The following is an 18,313-nucleotide window of genomic DNA, read 5'->3' as shown; positions in this document are numbered from 1 at the left end:
TGGAGCTGCAGGCCAAGTAGACAGCGAGGGGACTCAAAAAGCCCGCAGGTATGGAACCGGTAACCGAAGACTCGCCCCAAAACACGCTTGCCCCCATTTATTATGCGCGGACCGGCGGTTCTTGTATTCGTGTTTTACTGAGGATAAATAGTTAGGCATAGTTTGACTGAGGTTAAGTTTAGGAATAATATTAGGTTTTGGCATCGTTTTACTGAGGTTACGTTTAGGAATAAGGTTAGGTTTAGGCGTAGTTTACTGAGGTTACGTTTCGGAATACCAGGTGAATACTGCCGGCTTTGCCCCGGGGTGGGTGACTCTGTTTTGGGGCGAGCGTTTTGGTATTCATGGACCGCCTCAGCGCTCGACCAGACCAATTTGGAGAGCATGTCTTGACTCTGACAACACGCTGCACCAACTTTCCATATGACTGGAATGCAGAGATCTAACCTACTGAAGAATCTGGGATACTTTCCTTAACCACTCTATAATAGCCTATGGTGATCTGTGACATCGTAAATGTGGGACTCACCTGAGTAGCCTCTGAGCAATTAAATATGGTTTGAAAGAGCTTGATCATCGTCTTAAAACTATTTTTTTTTGTAAATCGGGATTTTATAATGGGTTTGCAAGAGTTGAACTGCATTTTGTTCCTGGCTTGTTGTTGCACTGGATTAAGTTTTGGAAGCCCAAGCAGCTGCGACGAAGTGCGCAAAGTTTTCCAGCTCAGGCAAATAGGACCGATTAAATTATTGCCTTTAAAGCCAAAATCAGGTATGGATATGGTGGATTGAATTGCAAAACTGCACCCCCAGGCTATACGTGAGACTGAGTTTAGCGTCACTCGATGTGTTACTGCGTAGTTCTCAACCTTTTCAGGTCGCGACCCCCAAAAGAATCATATTTGAACTGGGGCATTACATTTAGTTCGACTCGGTTCCACAGATAAATATAGTAAAAAAATAGCCGACCTACAAGCCCACAACGCCTCGCGTTGTGAGCTTGTAGATAGGCTATTTTCAACCTGTTTTTATAGTATAGTTTGTTGATTATTTTTTATTCAGTAATGGTCTTTTTTCATTTAATTTCTTCTTCTTTTTTGTATTAAAAACTTTTTAAACGTCCTTAAATTGTCACTTATACAGTCATCTGGGGACCCCCCCCAAAAAAAAAATCATGTGGGGACCCCCTGGGTCCCCCCCGCAGGTTGAGTACCTCTGTGTTACTGTAATATTGCAAGTCCGCAAATGAGATAGTCCATTTTTGATCCTATTTACCTGCCGCTATAGTGAGGACTTTCTTCTTCTTTTTACCTTTTTTGTGTAGATCAGTGATTTTCAACCCTTTTCATATCAACTTCCATTATTTATTGGGCATTTGAGCCACGGACCACCATTTGATGAGATTTTAGACACTCAGACCCAAGACTTAGAATATTTTGTTATGTTGGATAAGATTTTGTCCACAATTCCATGCTGTATCGATGTTATACCATTAGGAGAGATAATAACAGGCAAACATTGATGAAAATAACAACTCTTCTACATTCTCTAATTGTGTAGACTTCTTGTAAATTAAGTAATGCAGATGTTTAACAATAATCTAACTCTTGATAGTGTAAAATGAAACCAAATGGACTCTTATGGGTCCATTTGGTTTCATTTCACGCTCATAAGAGTCCATTTGGTTTCATTTTACACTCTCAAGAGATCTAAGATCTAATAAGGGTCAGGGTCCATTTGGTTACCAACTCTTACATCATTTAGCTGGGGACCACCTGGAACCCCCTGAAGGACCACTGGTGGTCCCCGGACCACTGGTTGAGAACCACTGGTAGATTGAAGAGTACCACTTACTGGGCAATATAACAATTTTGAAACCTATAGGCCTATAAACAAAAACATTTTTTTTTTCATATTAGACTGTTACTAGCTAGCATAGTATGAGTATAGTATTTATTTATTTGCTAGATTATAAATACCCCACATTTTGAATATGCGAGATACATTTTAGCTTAGGCTATTACAAATTACAAATAGGATTTATGTGATTAGTCTGAAAGTGTACATTTCGAACCTTTCATAATGGCACCAGCAACTATGATTTATCTTCAGCTTGAAGGTGAAGGTTGTCTTTCTGTGTTCATCCAGTGCACGTCATCATGTGCCAAAACATATCCCTGCATATATGATTGAGATACATTTCCATTCACCCCTACAACAGCAAATCAAGTTCAACAGTGATATTCTAGGCTAGCATCAGTATAAAGGCAAACATTTGCCTTACTTTATGTCAGTGGTTAATGGTCAACCTGTGGGTTGGGACCCACATGATGTTGTGGGGTCCTCAGATGACAGTGAAGTGACACTTTACAGACCTTTAAGACCTTTTTAACACCTAAAAAAGAAAGAAAGAAAAGAAAAAGACCATTACTGCATCAAAAGTAATATAAGAAAGAGGCAAGGTTGTCAGGTTGGGGGTTGGGGTCCCCAGTTCAAACATGATTATTTTTTGGGGGGTCGCGGCCTGAAAAGGTTGAAAACCACTGCTTTATGTAGCGGATGTGTCCAACAGTAGACCATCAGTTACACTGACTGTTGATAGTGGGAATTGCTGCTTAATGTGGTAAGAATATGCCCTACAACACATTTGGTGGGTGAGATGAAGAAGAAAAAACAACTCTATAGTGCTTTGGATTTCCAAAGCAGAGGATAAGTGGCTTGTGCAGGAATAATTGTGTGTGAAGTGAATCATTACACTTGCTGATCATTGCACATAATATACACCACAGAATAATGCTTATACGTTTGTATTGAATGGGTGTTTTCTCATTCTGTAATACTATTGTTTTTTCCAGAGAAGCATGAGTGAAAAAACAAACTTTGGCAAGTGTCCATTGCCAATGACCGACGGCTTTAAATGTCTGGACTTTTTGGGAAGATTTGGTTGATATGTGGTCGCATGCTGTCTAGCCTCTTCTCTTGGAAAGAAAAGCTATAACTGTAAAATATGCTGACTGCCAAACACAAGCCACTCCATTTTTACTTCATCACCCCTTCCTCTGCTGCTGTGAGGAAACATATCTGACGGACTGAAAACCCTCAAATGCCTCTTAAAGCTCTAAGTATCCCCTTGCAAGGCCATCATCATCACTCCCAACATTTTAAATGAACCTTAACGTCTGGGATTTAAATCTGGACGCTGTTTTGTTTGTGGCGGTGAAGTTGGAAAGGTGCTAGTGGGATCTCATTGTTTCAGATATTCAGTTGTATTCTTCCGAGTCCTCCTTGATCAAGGTATGGCCTGTCCTGTGCAAACACAGGACATGAACCTGTGCCTTCTAGTCTAGTTAAAAGGCAGTTCCTCTGCAACTGTACCACCCTGCTCCGGTGTTTACAGACCTTCCACTGGTTGGGACTTTTTTTTTTTTTTGAATTGTAGTGAGATCTGGATTAGTGGTTGCTCCCTCTTGAAGAGCCCATCATTTCTGCTTAAATCATAGTAGTTGTTGACGTATGTTTAGGGATGACCAGCTGAAAATGCAACCATCTCCAACAGCGACCCAGTTTTCTGCCACTAGACTGAACATGTTACTCCAAAATGCCTTGACTATCCTCCGATTTCATCGTGCCAGAAAAGCAACCCCACAGGCAGCATTACCCAACCTCCACTGTGTTTGACCATGGAGGTTTGGTATGGGTGAGGGGTGATCTTTCCTATGAACACACGTCATTTGGTCTTTTGTAAATATAGCACCGATCACGATCATCTGCCTACAGAAGGATTTACAGGTGTCTGTAGTACAGTAACCTTAGGAAAAGTTCAATTGGGCTTTCTTTTGTCTTTGTAGCAACGGGGTTTTCCTGTGCTGTCAATCATTATGTGTAAGCCTTAGTTCAATATGGGGTGGAAGGTGTGTGATAAAATCATTGTTTCTAGCCCTCAATCTCTTTGACAGCTGTATACGGAGCTTTTTCAATTTGTTAAACCAGCTGTCAATAGGGTCTTAAATTCTTTGCTTATGACCGTGTCTTAGCAGGTTGTTTAGTCCCATGCACCTAAACTTATGTTACTGAACTGATGATGAAGCTGGAATGCTTGTAGTATTCTAACCGTAAACAAAATAGAAATGCTTTTTTCAACTTTTGTTTCCTTCAACAATGGTTGGGCACTAATATGTTGGACCACTGAGTCAGAACGACCCTCAAATAAATAACTTATAATAAACTGCACCCTGTTAAGGTGAAAACAACAGGCCAGTCTGTCACCTTGAGAGAAAACGGTCTTTGATATTGACGTGGAAGTGATTCCGGGGAGCGTTTAGGTTAAAAAAAGCAAGACCCGTGTTGCTTTTATGTTTCCTTATCTAGAAAAGTTAGAATTCCTCAACATGTGCCATCACCAGCTCTGTTCCCACTGCACTGAACCTCAACATGGCGCTGATAGTGTCTTTGGCAACAGTTCTTTACACTTTGCCTCAGCATGTCTGAGAGGAGGAGCATTTTCAAAGTTTTGCATCCCCCCTTTAAGATGTTTTGATCGTCCCCTATGTGTGCAGATTGCTTACATTTCTATGCAGTGGAAAAATCTGAAACATCACTTGGTGAGGCGATAACATTTTGACTTTGATATCCTCTCAAATCTGTCTGTTTCAGTGTTTCAGCACTTGCATGACTTGTTCAGACTTGTGCAATTCTAAAAGATTACGGTACACCCAGTCCACTGCAACGCCATACAGTCTCTAGAGCCTGATTTAGTTTGTATTAGTTTTATTTCATTTTCGACGTCACCGTTGTACAGAGTATACATTAAGCATAGCTTTGTATATAGGAAATTCAAGAATGTGAAATACATAGACATATGTTTTGTTTGGCCACACAGTAAAATGTAACTCCAGATGGACCCGTAAGGACCGTAGCGGTCCATTTGGTGCACTTTGTACACCCGTCACAGATACAGTAAATTAATGGGATTTTACTGTTCAAATATCCCAAAGCTATTCAATTCAAATACTTCTATTCTATTCTACGCATGACTTAATGGGTTTGATTGTCACCAATACAGACATTTACGCCATCAAATTTTAAAGAATCCAAATGTGAATGACTCCTTTTGTACCCTATTTAAACGGCCATAACAGTGTTAATTTGAACTTTCTCTAAATGTATAATCAATATGTTTTGCCTTATAGTTTATCAGACACATACTTTGCCAATTTCCTGTTATTATTGTCTCCGCCAGGCCGAAGGTATGGGAGAGAGTATGTTTTACCCCCTGTCCGTCCGTCCGCGCGTGTGTGTGTGTGTGTGTGTGTCCGTCTGTCACCAGCTAATCTCCGGCACCGCCCATAGGCTAAGCTTTGCAGGACGTGCTGCAACCTGACCTGGCGGAGACCTGTGCTCCGAGGAGCACTTTTTCTAGTTATTTTTGATTCTAACAGCGTGGCCATAATGTGTCAAACTAATAAGTGATTACCTTTCATTGAAACTCAGGGTCAGACCTGCAGGTATGCATGTCCAAGAACTTGACCTGCTGCACTAAAAAGATGGAGGAGAAGTACCAAGTGGCAGCCAGGAGAGACCTCCAGAACGTTCTCCAGACCTCCAGTTCCAGCCTCAAGTTCCTCATCTCGCGCAATGTGGCTGCTTTTCAAGGTGAGGATTTATTTGTGTGTGTTTATACAAGTGCATGACTGTTTATAAAGATAATTGCATGTGTCCCAGCTGTTGTGTAGGTGTTTTGTATGTATGTCTGTCTGCCATCACGGTTTGGGATCATTGTTGGTGTAGTCAGAGTCATTGGCCAGTCAGTTGCTTGCGTTTGTGTTTGTGTGTGTGTGTGTGTGTGTGTGTGTGTGTGTGTGTGTGTGTGTGTATGTGTGTGTGTGCGTGTGCTTTTCATTGTGCACACACACTTGCGTGTGCACGTGTGTGCAGTGAGGCTACACTTCAGCACAAACAGAGCGGGTCTGTCTTCCTTCCAGGTCTGCCACTAACACTCTGATCATGAGATTAGATAGCTTGGCTGTGGTGGTAGGAGGCCCAGGAGGCCTTCTGTAGGGGGTGGATGAGTGATACTGAGGAGCACAAGTGTAGATAATATCATCTACGATAATATCATCTACACTTGTGGGCGATACCCAAATATGTCCTAACCAGAATAAAATATACGGGTATATATATTTTTTACAGATTAGGACACGTGAATAAGATAAGAAAACTGTGTAAATTATTTATAGCACCATTTTCTTATATTCCAAATGCTACAAAGTAATTATCCTGTCCAGATGCAAACATCTTTGTAAAAGTCTATATAGGCTCATATGCTGGAGAACTGAGCCCTCTTGCTCTGCGTTGTTTATCCACTTTAGATTTCTCAAATTTCTCCTAACTATAGTAATCTCAGATGATCATAATCATCACCATCGCCATCATCACCATCAGTATGATGCCTCCTACGTATTTGGTTTGCTTAGTTTGGGTTAAGCTATACACAGGCGTGCACGCCAAAGTGGTCATCAGCCCCCAAATTCCTTATGGTCTTAACCTCATTCCCTTTTTTTCAGTCTTCTCTCCATCCCGTAGCTCCTTAGCAATGAGTGACAGTAGGGTTGCAGGCGAAAACATGCCCCTGTCTGTGTGCTCTCCCTGCCTTGTGTAGGTTAGCTCACACAGTCAGGCCCGAGAGCTGTCATATGATATCTGAAATGGGTGGGCTTTGAATACAGAGCTTATGACTACATGCAGTCTGAGACGTATCATTAAGCCAATTCACTTTAACGATCTCTCTCGGTTTAAAGATATAGTGTTATCCTCCACCTACTGAACTCAGAAGATTTGTAGGAGAGTTGTGTATGCAGTGTTTTTTAACTCAGGTTTTACTGGGGCATAGCCCTGTGTTTGCTCTCTGATGTTTTCATGTGTCCACTCTGGAATTTGAATTCATGGTCAGAATCTTTGGTTGGAGTTTATAGAGCCTGTTGTCTCTCGTTGCACTCATACTAACAGCCAAACTGTGAGTTTGTGTATGCTATGTAGTGCAGGGGGATTTCGTTTCATTTCAATATTTGTTCCGCTCATGGAAATGCATAGCAATTCACATTCAAAACAACTCAATGAACACATTCCATGACCAAAAAGGAGCGGGAGGGAGAAAATCTTGTTCCTGCCCCTTACTCAAACGAAACTACGAAAAATAATTGAATGGTCTGTCAATGAAGGACATATTTAACCACATTAACCCTGTTGTCACTATTTTTGGGGAAATTCATAAATCTTTCAAAAGGTTTCATATTAGTAATGATGAAAAAGAAAAAAGCAGATCTACAAACTCTCAAAGTGTCTCAATGCAATGCGTTGTGAGTTTGTAGTTTTTTAGCTATTTGTACGATGACAGGCCGCACTTAAGTGGTTAACAACCAATACCAGTATTGGTTATTTATGTCTTTTCCATAAAAGCCTAAACATGCACCGGAAAATCCCGACAGTTTCAGTTTTCTAGGCTACAAAATAGACACTTTGGGGTAACAGTCAAACTGGTTTTATAGGAATGGGTTGCTGTTTGGAAGTACTGCAAAAAAAAAGAAGAAGACCAGCAGTCATGTAGTTTCACCACTGGATTGGCTGGCAGTGTGCATTCCTGCCAAACCAAACGGAATTCCTTGTCAGCAACTACTCCTGTTAGTGAACAAACATGGATGTCTTCCTCCACCATCTATGCTTTACAGTTTTACTGGCACTCAAAGCCCTTGCAGTAGCAATTGTGTGTCAATACAGTACTTAGATATGCAAAATAAATTCAAAGTGTTTGTGTTTGTGTTTGTGTTTGTGTTTGTGTTTGTGTTTGTGTGTGCGTGTGCGTGTGCGTGTGTGCGTGCGCGTGTGCATGCGTACGTGTGTGTGTGTGTGTGTGTATACTGTATGTGTGTGTGCCTGCAGTGCACTGACTGTTAAAGTTGTCCTGTGGGTGCAACATGACATGTAGCTAACTGCTGCATGAGAAATGACCATATCCACACAGCCAATACATAATCCATGGCCCTTTTATAAGACAGAAAAATGAAGAACTGTCTGCGGATAAAAGTTATTGTTAATTTGACAGATTCCTCGTGCAGTTTTACTGAATATAAAGCATTAGGAAAGGAAAGGAAGACATTTCCCCGATCCCATTCGTTCATAGCTTCACGCGATTATTATTGTGTTTGACGTAGACGCTTACTCAGTCATCATGCCAGTTGATTGATAGCAAGTCCTGGGTAGTGTTTGACTCCGGCTCTGCAGGGTTTCTGGGATAGCACAATTCGGTTGCCATGGATGAAAGGCAAACCTTAGTGGGAGAAAAAAGAACTCCCCTGAAGCCCCACTCAGCAGGCCACATATTTGTGCTTTGTGTGGACAATGTGCAGGAACCTTTAAGACACATGAAAGACAAATACTGTCTGGGGACACACACATGCTGACTGACCAAGAGAGATAGGAAAAAGGAGGTTATATGCTCAAAAGCATGAAAGGGCATCTGCTTGACAGTATCCCACCAGTATCTTAATTCAACTTTTTATTTTTATCACCCCAACTGCCCAGATATGTCTTGACTTTGATGGTTGTCCAGTTCATTTGAGGACAAGATATTGAAATGCTGTGGCACAGTGCTCAGAAATGCAAAAATGAGAGCAGTGTAGTATTTTTTTATTATTATTAAAGATTCATGTGTGTATGTTTTTTTTCTTCTTTCTTTTACATAATAGAGGAGATTCATGGTGGTGCTTTTCATTGTTACCCACTCATGATGAGCATTAACTGTGAGAGTTTTGTAAACCCCCCTTGGAGAACCACTTGGAGGAGCATTTTATAGACTAACTTAATATCTCTAGTGTCTGAGGCTGTTATCTGTCTTGTCTGTGTTCTCCCTCCCACCCTGCTCCCTCCTCTCTATTTCTCCATCGCTCTCTGCTCTTGTCCTGGCGCTGAATCACTGTCTCCAGCTGCATCAAATAAAGATGCCTAATTGAAGGCCTTGCACATAACAAATGGGCACATTAGCCTTCCCCTTTTAACTCCTGCTCCTTCCTGCCCATGGTTGTAATGCACAGCATACTGTATGTTCTCTCTGTTGTTTCTCAAATTAGAGTGCAGGCTGTCAATCGCCTGCAGACTACCAGTAAATGTTTTTGTTTTTGTCTTCACCCCCCATCGTTCCTACTAGCTCTCCCTCTTTCCTCCACCCCACTGCAGTGTGGTGTGGGTGTGAAAAATAATACAAACTCCTTTATCTTTCTTTCTTTCTTTCTTTCTTTCTTTCTTTCTTTCTTTCTAATATTTCTTCTTTCTTTCTTTCTAATATTTTGTATATTGTTGCTGTCATGTGAAAACCTTGTATATGCCCACAACAGGTACTTTTCAGGACATGGGGAAAAACGTTGCTTAAATATTATTATATATACCACTTTCAACCAGCCATCCCTATTTTGGGCACGTAATTATAGGTGAAAAGTTTAAAGTTCTCAAAACCTTTCAACAATAGCGAAAATAACAGATAAGCTCATGTTGTGAGCTTGTAGATCGGAATTCTTTGCTACTGTTACGCAATGCTGTGTGACTGACAAAGGAGAGCATTAATTTAAACTAAACAAAACTGCCCGACAGCAGCAATAATGTACTGTTTTTCAACGTGTTTTGTGGCTGCACTGGCTCTCTTCCATGGGAATTAGTGGAAGGAAACCTCAGGATGCCTCGTATCACACGAGAGAAGTCAAATAACAATCCACCCTCATTAATTCTGCATCGCTGAGACCTGCCTAGATGGGAAAGACACATTAAATGCATGAATTGTGTTTCTTTTATGTCGTCACTTGAACAGCGTAACAATTCTTTTGTACTTTGGTCTTAAGATCTGGGAGAGTGCTTTGCCAGGCATTTGTGTCCCTCCGTGCTTCCCATACATATGATGCCACACTTAGTTTCTCCTTATAATGGAGGGACGGAGCGTCTTCTTGACTAATTGCTTAGGCTCTGTAAAATCTGAATGGTTGCTTAGTACAATGCTATGTGGGTGGTTCCCCGCCTCCGCCAGTCTGCTTTCTGTCTTTCTATCTCTCATTGCCTCTTAATTTTGGTTCTCTCTCTCTCTCTCTCTCTCTCTCTCTCTCTCTCTCTCTCTCTCTCCCTCCCTCTCTCTCTCTCTCTCTCTCTCTCCCTCTCTTTCTCTCTGAAATAGGTCTAATTATCATTTATCGCTGAAGTGCCCTTGAGCAAGGCACTGAACCCCCAACTGCTCCATTGGACCTGCTCAGTGATTGTTCTGTGTACTGCCTGACATGATAATTATAATTAAAAGGTTTTTTAATTTCCCAACATTTCTCTAACAAGGACCCTCTAACAGTTAGAGGGTCCCTAACACTGATCCTTCAAGAAATGTTGGAAAAGTAATAGTGTGTTAGAGTACTCTTAACACACTATTACTATTTGAATTTGATGGTATATTCATATACAGATTTAAGGGTTGAATAATAAAAGAAGCACAATGCATTTTTCTTTGAGCAAGAAATTGTATTGAGGGGACAGGAAGGAACTGAGTTTGATTTGATGTTTTCAGTCAGTATGTTCGTTTTTATAGTGTTTAGTTGCAACATTCTTTTACTAATTTGTCTACTCAAGTTTAGACGTTAGGGCAGTTTCTGTGTAGCCAATTGTGTTGTGCTAAAGCTTTAATTCAGTGAAGATTTCTCTTAAAACAATAGATAAAAGGCAATACAAAGTATAAATTGAGTAAATTGTGTGTGGTAGTTGTGGTGGAGGTACTGTACAGTATATGAGGTACTCTTTAAAGAAGTTTGGATTCATTAAGTCTGTTGATTCAAATTCAGTTCTTGTCATGCCAGTCTCCATAAGGAAAACTCATTTTGTTTCTCCTTAATGACACTTTAAAACAAGGGGCATGTCTGTCTCAGTGTCTTCCTTGTAATTTTGGTATTCTTATTACAGTGTTGTTGGGAATGAACTAAACAGGAATGTTAACTGGGAATTTAAAGTGTCACATTTCTTTGTTAATTGCTTTTTGGATGGTAAATTTGCAACTTGTGAAAACCATTGTAAGTATTGGTGTGTGGATTAGTATGGAATGGATCACTTAAACATAACGATTGTTGCAAGTTTTACTCATGCCTGTTTATTATATGAGCTCTGCTTAAGAAGCCTGAATTTAAGACACACAAGGTTGGCTCAATAGTAAAAAGAAACTGATGCATGTTGTGAAAAGTGGATGGAATGCTATGGGCAAGTAATCCTACCCTTCTTTCTGATTTCACAGGTCAAATTGTTATGTGATTTATTTACATATTCACCGTAGTGTGTCTTAGGAGAAATTCAGATCGCTCCGATTTCTCTCTGCAACATTGTAATGCTTAATGTATGCTCCGTCGTACTTGCATCTGGGAACCATTGTTGTTTTGCAGAAAATAAATCTAGCTTAAACGTTTTCATTTCATAGCGAGTCTTTGGTCTGAACTGAACATGAGATGGTACATTTTGAACAAAGACGGATACTGAGATGTGACCAACCTAAAATAGTACTGCACCACTGACTACAGTAACGCAGTGTTCTCTTCCAGTAAAGTTTCTATATTGGTCACAAATTGGCTACTTGCCTCAGTTAGGGAAAGTATGTTGCCTTTTATAGGACTCCACTTTTACATACATGTTGATGTTGGTTTCCTTATATTGTAATTTTTTGGGTGGTATATTTATTTTTAGCTCAACTAGCAGCAGAGCTCTAAGCATGGCAATGTCAGTCATCCAACACTTTTGTCCCAAACAACATATCTCAAAAACTATTGGCTGGATTGCCATGGAATTTGCTGTGCACCTTCATGCTCCCGGATAATAACGCCTACTGATTTTGACCCCATGCCCGCAGGAAACTTGTCTGTTCAACGCTTTGTTCCCAAACACAATTATCTTGAAAACTACTACCTGGGGTGCTAGGAGCAAGCAGGACTTTTAGACTCTTGTTCCCCTTGTTTTTACTTGTTGTGACACCAATACCCAATTCTACAGCGTTAATGACATGGATTTATTGGTTTATCATAATGCATTTTTTTTGTGCCTAGAAAGAATAGATTGAAATTAACATTCAAATTAGTTTTTCATGCCACTATTTTGTAAAGATTTATGCATGCCTTATTAATTTGTTCACACTAACCTCTGTAGAGGTAGCCTATGCATTTTCAGCAATGATTTATATCAGGGACAGATTATATGCGTAAGCTTTCCACAACACCATAAAGCTGACTTGCTATGATATACTGTATGTCTTACATTTGAGAACATATTAACAAGGTGCTGTATTAGCAGCACTGTTCTGGCTCCAGGGGTGTTTCACCTCTATTTGTGACCCCCTCTGAGAGAATAAATCCATCTTAGCTTTTGTTGCAGAGGGGAGAGTGGTGCCAGTGATGGTGGCGGGGATGAAGGGATAATGAAGTGTTTGCCAGATCAAATTGCTGAAGTCAGTGGATATGTTGGCATCTTTGAATTTAATGATTTCAACCCATTCTGCTTCCTAATCACGTTTTGGTGGTCCGGATAAGCTCTTGGTCTTTGAAACAACGGTTAATAATGATTCTAAATGGCACTGTCAACTTGCCAGGTCTGCATAGACGATTAGTACTGCACAGATATCAGTGTACACATAACATATTTTCAGTGACGTGATTGTTAGATTTTATAGTGTTTCACACAGCTGGCCTTGAAATCCATTCTAACCTGCTCTCTGGTCTTTTGTGTGAAATGCGGACCTTTCATTTAGTCAACACTCTTTGTCCATCAGGTCTACAGCCGTGCCTCCTTTGTTGTCACTTCTTACAAGAGGAGTGTGTGTGTGTGTGTGTGCGCGCGTGCGTGCGTGTGTGTGTGCGTGTGTGTGTGTGTGTGTGTGCGTGCGTGTGTGTGTGTGTGTGTGTGTGAGTGTGTGTGTGTGTGTGTGTGTGTGTGTGAGCGACTGCCCACCAGAGCTTGGGCCTCCTCGAGATTCCCACAGAAATGGGCATGGCTTTGTGATTCGAGCCCGGACAGTTGATCCAAGGGAGGACAGAGAGCAAAAAAGGAAGGAGCGAAAGAATGAGAGACTGATGGAGAGAAAGTTGGGCGGTTGCCAGACTCTATTGAAAGTCTTTCCACAGCGTTTGAAGTTAGAGGATGAGGATTTAGAGTGAAGCTTGGATTATTCAGAGTCAATACCCTGCAACAATCCGGCCATTTGGGCTGCTGCAGTGAAACAATGTCGCCAGTCTAACCACAACAAGTCTGTTTTTCTCCTCTGCCAGCAGCTACTGTATTAGACGTACTAGCTAGCTTAGCTCTTTCTAATCCTGGGACCATTCTTTTGAGCTAATTACATGTATGTGGTCATGCTTTCTTTTACAAGGCTTTGTGGAGGGTGGACATTGACTTGTTTTGCTTACTTATTTTTAGTTTTTTTTTCACTCAAAAATAAGCACACACACACACACACACACACACACACACACACACGCATAACATGTTTACTTACAGCTGGTTCCTACAGTTCAGTTCACACTCTAGTGTAAATATTGAACTCTTTCCTTAGAGTGTGGGTGGACAGAGGAGTGAGCACATATGCCCAGTTGCCTACAGCATGAATGTATGTATGTATGTGTATGTATGTATGTATGTATGTATGTGTATGTATGTATGTATGTATGTATGTATGTATGTATGTATGTATGTATGTATGTATGTATGTATGTATGTATGTATGTATGTATGTATGTATGTATGTGTGTGCCTGCACGCGCGTGTGTGTATGCATGCGTGCGTTAGTGCCCCTGTCATGTGTTGCCTTTTTTTGCATGTGTTTATGTTTCTTAGGGGACACATGTCAGAAATCGCACGCACGCACGCACGCACGCACGCACGCACGCACGCACGCACGCACGCACGCACGCACGCACGCACGCACGCACGCACGCACGCACGCACACACACACACACACACACACACACACACACACAGCCTACTCTGCTGTACTGCATACACATGAGCTCTAAAAATACAATCACTTGTCAGCACTTTACATTGTGTGTCTCGCTTGTGCCCATTTGAAATGGAGATTTATTGCTGCTGGCTGTCGTCTTCCGGCCATACTCAAGATTAGATTATACACAGCAGCACGCTGATACATAGGAACTCTGTCTTTATTTCTATTTGTGCTTTTCCCTTTAAGAGATTTACTTTACACATTGTGCTTAGCTGTGCAGTGAATTGAAGTGTATGGTAATCAAATATCTCATGTCATGTCTGTGCAGAGAGATTCTGACTGTGTAGCGTTGCTGTCTGGTAGAAATCTTGTATCTACATATTTCAACGTTTTAAATGTTTTTTCACGATTTTCTTTTGTAAATGAAGAGTATTAACAAGAGCTTGTGAATAAATAATAATTGATCACAGGTTCTTTATTTCATTTAAAAAGTTACAACATACAAAGTTTACACCCGACAGCGACAATATGTATTATATTTATCAGTAGCGATGACAGGCTGGTGTTTCGAGCGATCTCAACAACACAGTGCTCATAATAATGTCATCTACAAAGCAAAATCCCGAGTGTTCATTTCATTGAGAAGGCTCTACTATTTACTCTAAGGGTCAATCTTTACACAAAATCCTATTAGTAACACTAGATCAAATCACTGCTGAAGATGAATAAACTGTTACTAGTGAAAACATAACAGAACATGGCAGTTTGATGAAAGTATATATTATTTCTACACTTAACAAGAACATAGGAACAACCACTTATACCTTGTCTCAGTTCAATCTTTTCCTTTTAGTTTCTGTTTTCAGTTCACCTGTACCGTAAGCATATTACTTTATGTGGAAACGTGGGACCATCTTGTAATACAGGTTTCTCCGTTTTACCGTGGCTGTCTGGAGAACAGAAATCACTTATTCTGTCAGCCCTGAAGGAAGGAAGCATTTCCTAAGTAAGGAAGGAGTCTCCGGGGGATTAGGGTGTAGTCGTCTAGGCGATGAAATCCTAAACACACCAAGCCCACGGTCTGCTTCTTCCCTCTCTCCACCAGCTTCCCTTTTCTCCTGTCTTCTCAGACATCGTGTCCCTCTCATGGCAGATATAATGACATAATTGTCCTCTTTTAGCATTAGCATCCGGGGCACAAGTGACAGATGTGGTGTATTTTGTTATTGCACCAGCCCTGCAGGTTCTTCAGAATAACGCGTAGTTCAGACTTCATCGTACGACTTCGTGCTCGCCGAAAATAAACTGATTTTCAAGTGAAAGTTTCACTTGAAGATCAGGATTATTTATTTATTTTTGGCAAGCCAGACAAAACTTGGCGAAGTATATATCAGGCTTCGAGACAGACAAATTTGTCCCTTGGAAATATCTTGCATTTTCCCCTTCAGCTGGTTCTTCTGAGGTTATTTCCAACTCAACATAACATGGGACTCGTACATGCACAGCGACTACGGTGGCTGACTGTAATTAGAAATTAACCCATTAAGACCTGAGAAGATTCTAGAAATGTCTTCTAAATCCCCCCAAAAAATTGAAAAAAAACCCCACTTTTTTTTTCTCTCGATTTTTCAAAAATAGCAGATCTACAAGCTCATAGCGCGGCACTCGGTGCCGCGCTATGAGCTTGTATATCTGCTATTTTTGAATAGCCTAAAGAAATCTAAAAGTGACACAGATGCGTTCCAGGTATCAATGGGTTAAATTTTCATCAACAAAGCAGTGCACCTCTTTTGTAGGTTGGTCATTGGAGACAAATTAGACAGCTGTAGGGTATCCATTTGAATATAATGTCATTATCCAATTCATCAAAGTAATCACTGACGCACTGTGTTCCTCGGGCCTTCTATTCAAGTCTTGACAGCCCTCTTGACTCCCTCACTAGTGGCTGGCTGGTAACAGCTCCCCGAGGGCAGCCATAGGAATCCCTGAACAACTTCACACAGAGTCGCCTTTGAAAGCCTGTGAAAGGTTTATTATGACATTACGATTTGACTTTGACTCTGGCACTTAAAGCTGTGGCAGATCTCTCTCTCTCTCTCTCTCTCTCTCTCTCTCTCTCTCTCTCTCTCTCTCTCTCTCTCTCTCTCTCTCTCTCTCCCTCCCTCTCTCTCTCTGTTTTTGACTGGGGTAAGCAGTCCTACATTTAGCTGGCAAAAAAGGGGCGTTCCTATAAAATGTGGGCATTGCACCTTTCATTAAGCCGTCAAAAAAAGGGTGTTTCTTCAAAATGTGGGCATTTCACCTTTTTGATGATTGGTTTGATATCCCTTCCCAAGTTCCCATGTTCTGAAGGGGCAGTCAGAGAGTTCCCATGCTCTGGAGGGACGGTCAAAGATTTCGATATGGCAGGCAGAGTGCCGTAAAGTTAGAAGATGCACATTTCACTGAACAGGATAATAACAGCATTGATGTCATGAGATGTGGGAAGATCGTCTGCAGGCCTTCAAAAACATTGTATATCTCAGGTATGTATGCTTGCATAGCTTTAGCATATAGACCTTAGCAAGAATCAGAATCAGAATCAGCTTTATTGTCACATCACAGGTTTACAGAAGTAAAAAAGTGGGTGAAATTCGTTTTCGTGCATAGTTCCCATCGTATCGTTATTTCCATAGAAAAAAAGAAAGGGAAGAAGAAGAAGAAGGGGGGGCGGGGGCAAGGGGGTAAGGAGATCAAGCAAGAGAACAAAAAAACTAGTTACATGGTATTTGAGATAAGATATAAAGGTGCAGCATAGCAGCAGATGTATACTGTGCATGATATACTTATGGACGTTAGCAAAATGTTGACCGCATAATCCACATAAGGTAGACTGACAGTGGTATAATCCATAGGTCCATGAGGAAGAACAAAGAAAAGAAAAGTCAAGTCACTTGTCCCTGGTATTATCCACAGGTAGGTCCAAGGAAGAGCAAAGGTCTGAGACCAGCCTGACGACACCGTCTGTCATCAGGCTGTTGAACAAGGCTCATGCCTGACGGCAGCCGGGTGAAAGCTGTTCAAGAACCTGGTGGTGCTGCTCTTGATACTGCGGTAGGCCCCCTTGCCCGGCCGCGCTTTTTGTAGGGGGTTGAACAGTTTGTGACTTGGGTGGTGCTTGTCCTTGATGATGCGCTGGCCTTTGACTACACACCGCTTTTTGTACAGTTCCTGGAGCGCGGGGTGCTCGGTGTCCTACTCCGAACTTCTTCAGGCGGCAGAGCCAGTACAGTCGCTGCTGAGCCTTTTTCCTCATGTGTGGTGTGTGTCTCCCATTTTGAACTTGCTGACCGTTCCCACTGCAGCGCCATTGATGAGGATGGGCACATGAGCTCTCCACGGCCTCCTGAAGTCCGCGATCAGCTCCTTGGTCTTGTCAACGTTAAGGGCGAGGTTGTTCTCCCGGCACCAAAGTGCCAGTGAGTTGATCTAATCTCTATAGTCAGACTTGTCATTGTTGACGATTTGACCTATCACTGTCCACGTACTTTATGCACGCAGTCATACGTGTATAGGGAGTAGAGGAGAGGGCTCAGCACGCATCCCTGGGGGTGCTCCAGTGTTGAGGGTGAAGGGGTCGGATTTGATGCTGCCAATTCTCACCACCTGATGTTTGAACAGGAAGTCTTGTATCCAGTCGCACATGCTTGGGTGTAGCCCTAGGTCTCGGAGATTTGTGTCAAGTTTTGCTGGGACAATGGTGTGGAATGCTGAGCTGTAGTCCACAAACAGCATACGTACATAATTGCCCTTCAGCAGCTTGTTGTCCACGTGCGAGAGGACGGTGTGGAGAGCCATGGCAATAGCGTCATCGGTGGATCTGTTTTTGCGGTAGGCAAACTGCCACTGGAGCAGATGTATTCCCTCACCAGCTTCTCAAAGCATTTCCTGACTATCGGGGTGAGAGCGACAGGTCTCCAGTAGTTCAGGCATGTCACTTTGGCCTTTTTGGGAATGGGCACAATGGTTGACATTTTGAACCCAGCAGGAACCACAGCCTAGGAGAGGGAGAGGTTGAAGATGTCAGCGAAAACACCCGCCAGCCAGAGCACGTGAGCGGAGCGGAGCGGAGCGGGTGGAAATGCCGCTCGGCGCTCCAGGGGGCTGGTTTCACGCTTGCTATTCGCTCACGTTGACTCCCCCCGCGCTCCGCTCCCCGTCGCTCACGTTGATTTGCGCACCTCTCGCTCCATGCTCCGCTCAAACAGTAAAAATAAATAAATAAAAATAAAGTAGAAATTCTAATTAAATCTCGGTGCGCTGTGCACTGCTGGATGTCTGTGT

At 41.9% G+C, this 18,313-nt stretch overlaps 1 protein-coding gene across 1 annotated transcript in view; it reads left to right on the top strand.

The window, feature by feature from the left end:
* Positions 1 to 396: 396 nt before the first annotated feature.
* The window catches only part of gpc5a (glypican 5a), a 124,370-nt gene continuing 106,453 nt past the window's right edge, over positions 397 to 18,313 (top strand). Inside the window, exons 1-2 of the mRNA XM_080438704.1 lie at positions 397 to 771; positions 5,490 to 5,651. Coding sequence (XP_080294830.1) covers positions 618 to 771; positions 5,490 to 5,651 — 316 coding nt within the window. The 5' untranslated portion in view covers positions 397 to 617. The remainder of the gene's footprint in view (positions 772 to 5,489; positions 5,652 to 18,313) is intronic.

This window comes from Gymnoscopelus braueri (assembly GCF_963280865.1).
Source record: "Gymnoscopelus braueri genome assembly, chromosome: 1".
NCBI lineage: Eukaryota > Metazoa > Chordata > Actinopteri > Myctophiformes > Myctophidae > Gymnoscopelus > Gymnoscopelus braueri.
The sequence above is the reverse complement of the archived record's forward strand: the minus strand, read 5'-3'. Positions and strand labels throughout refer to the sequence as shown.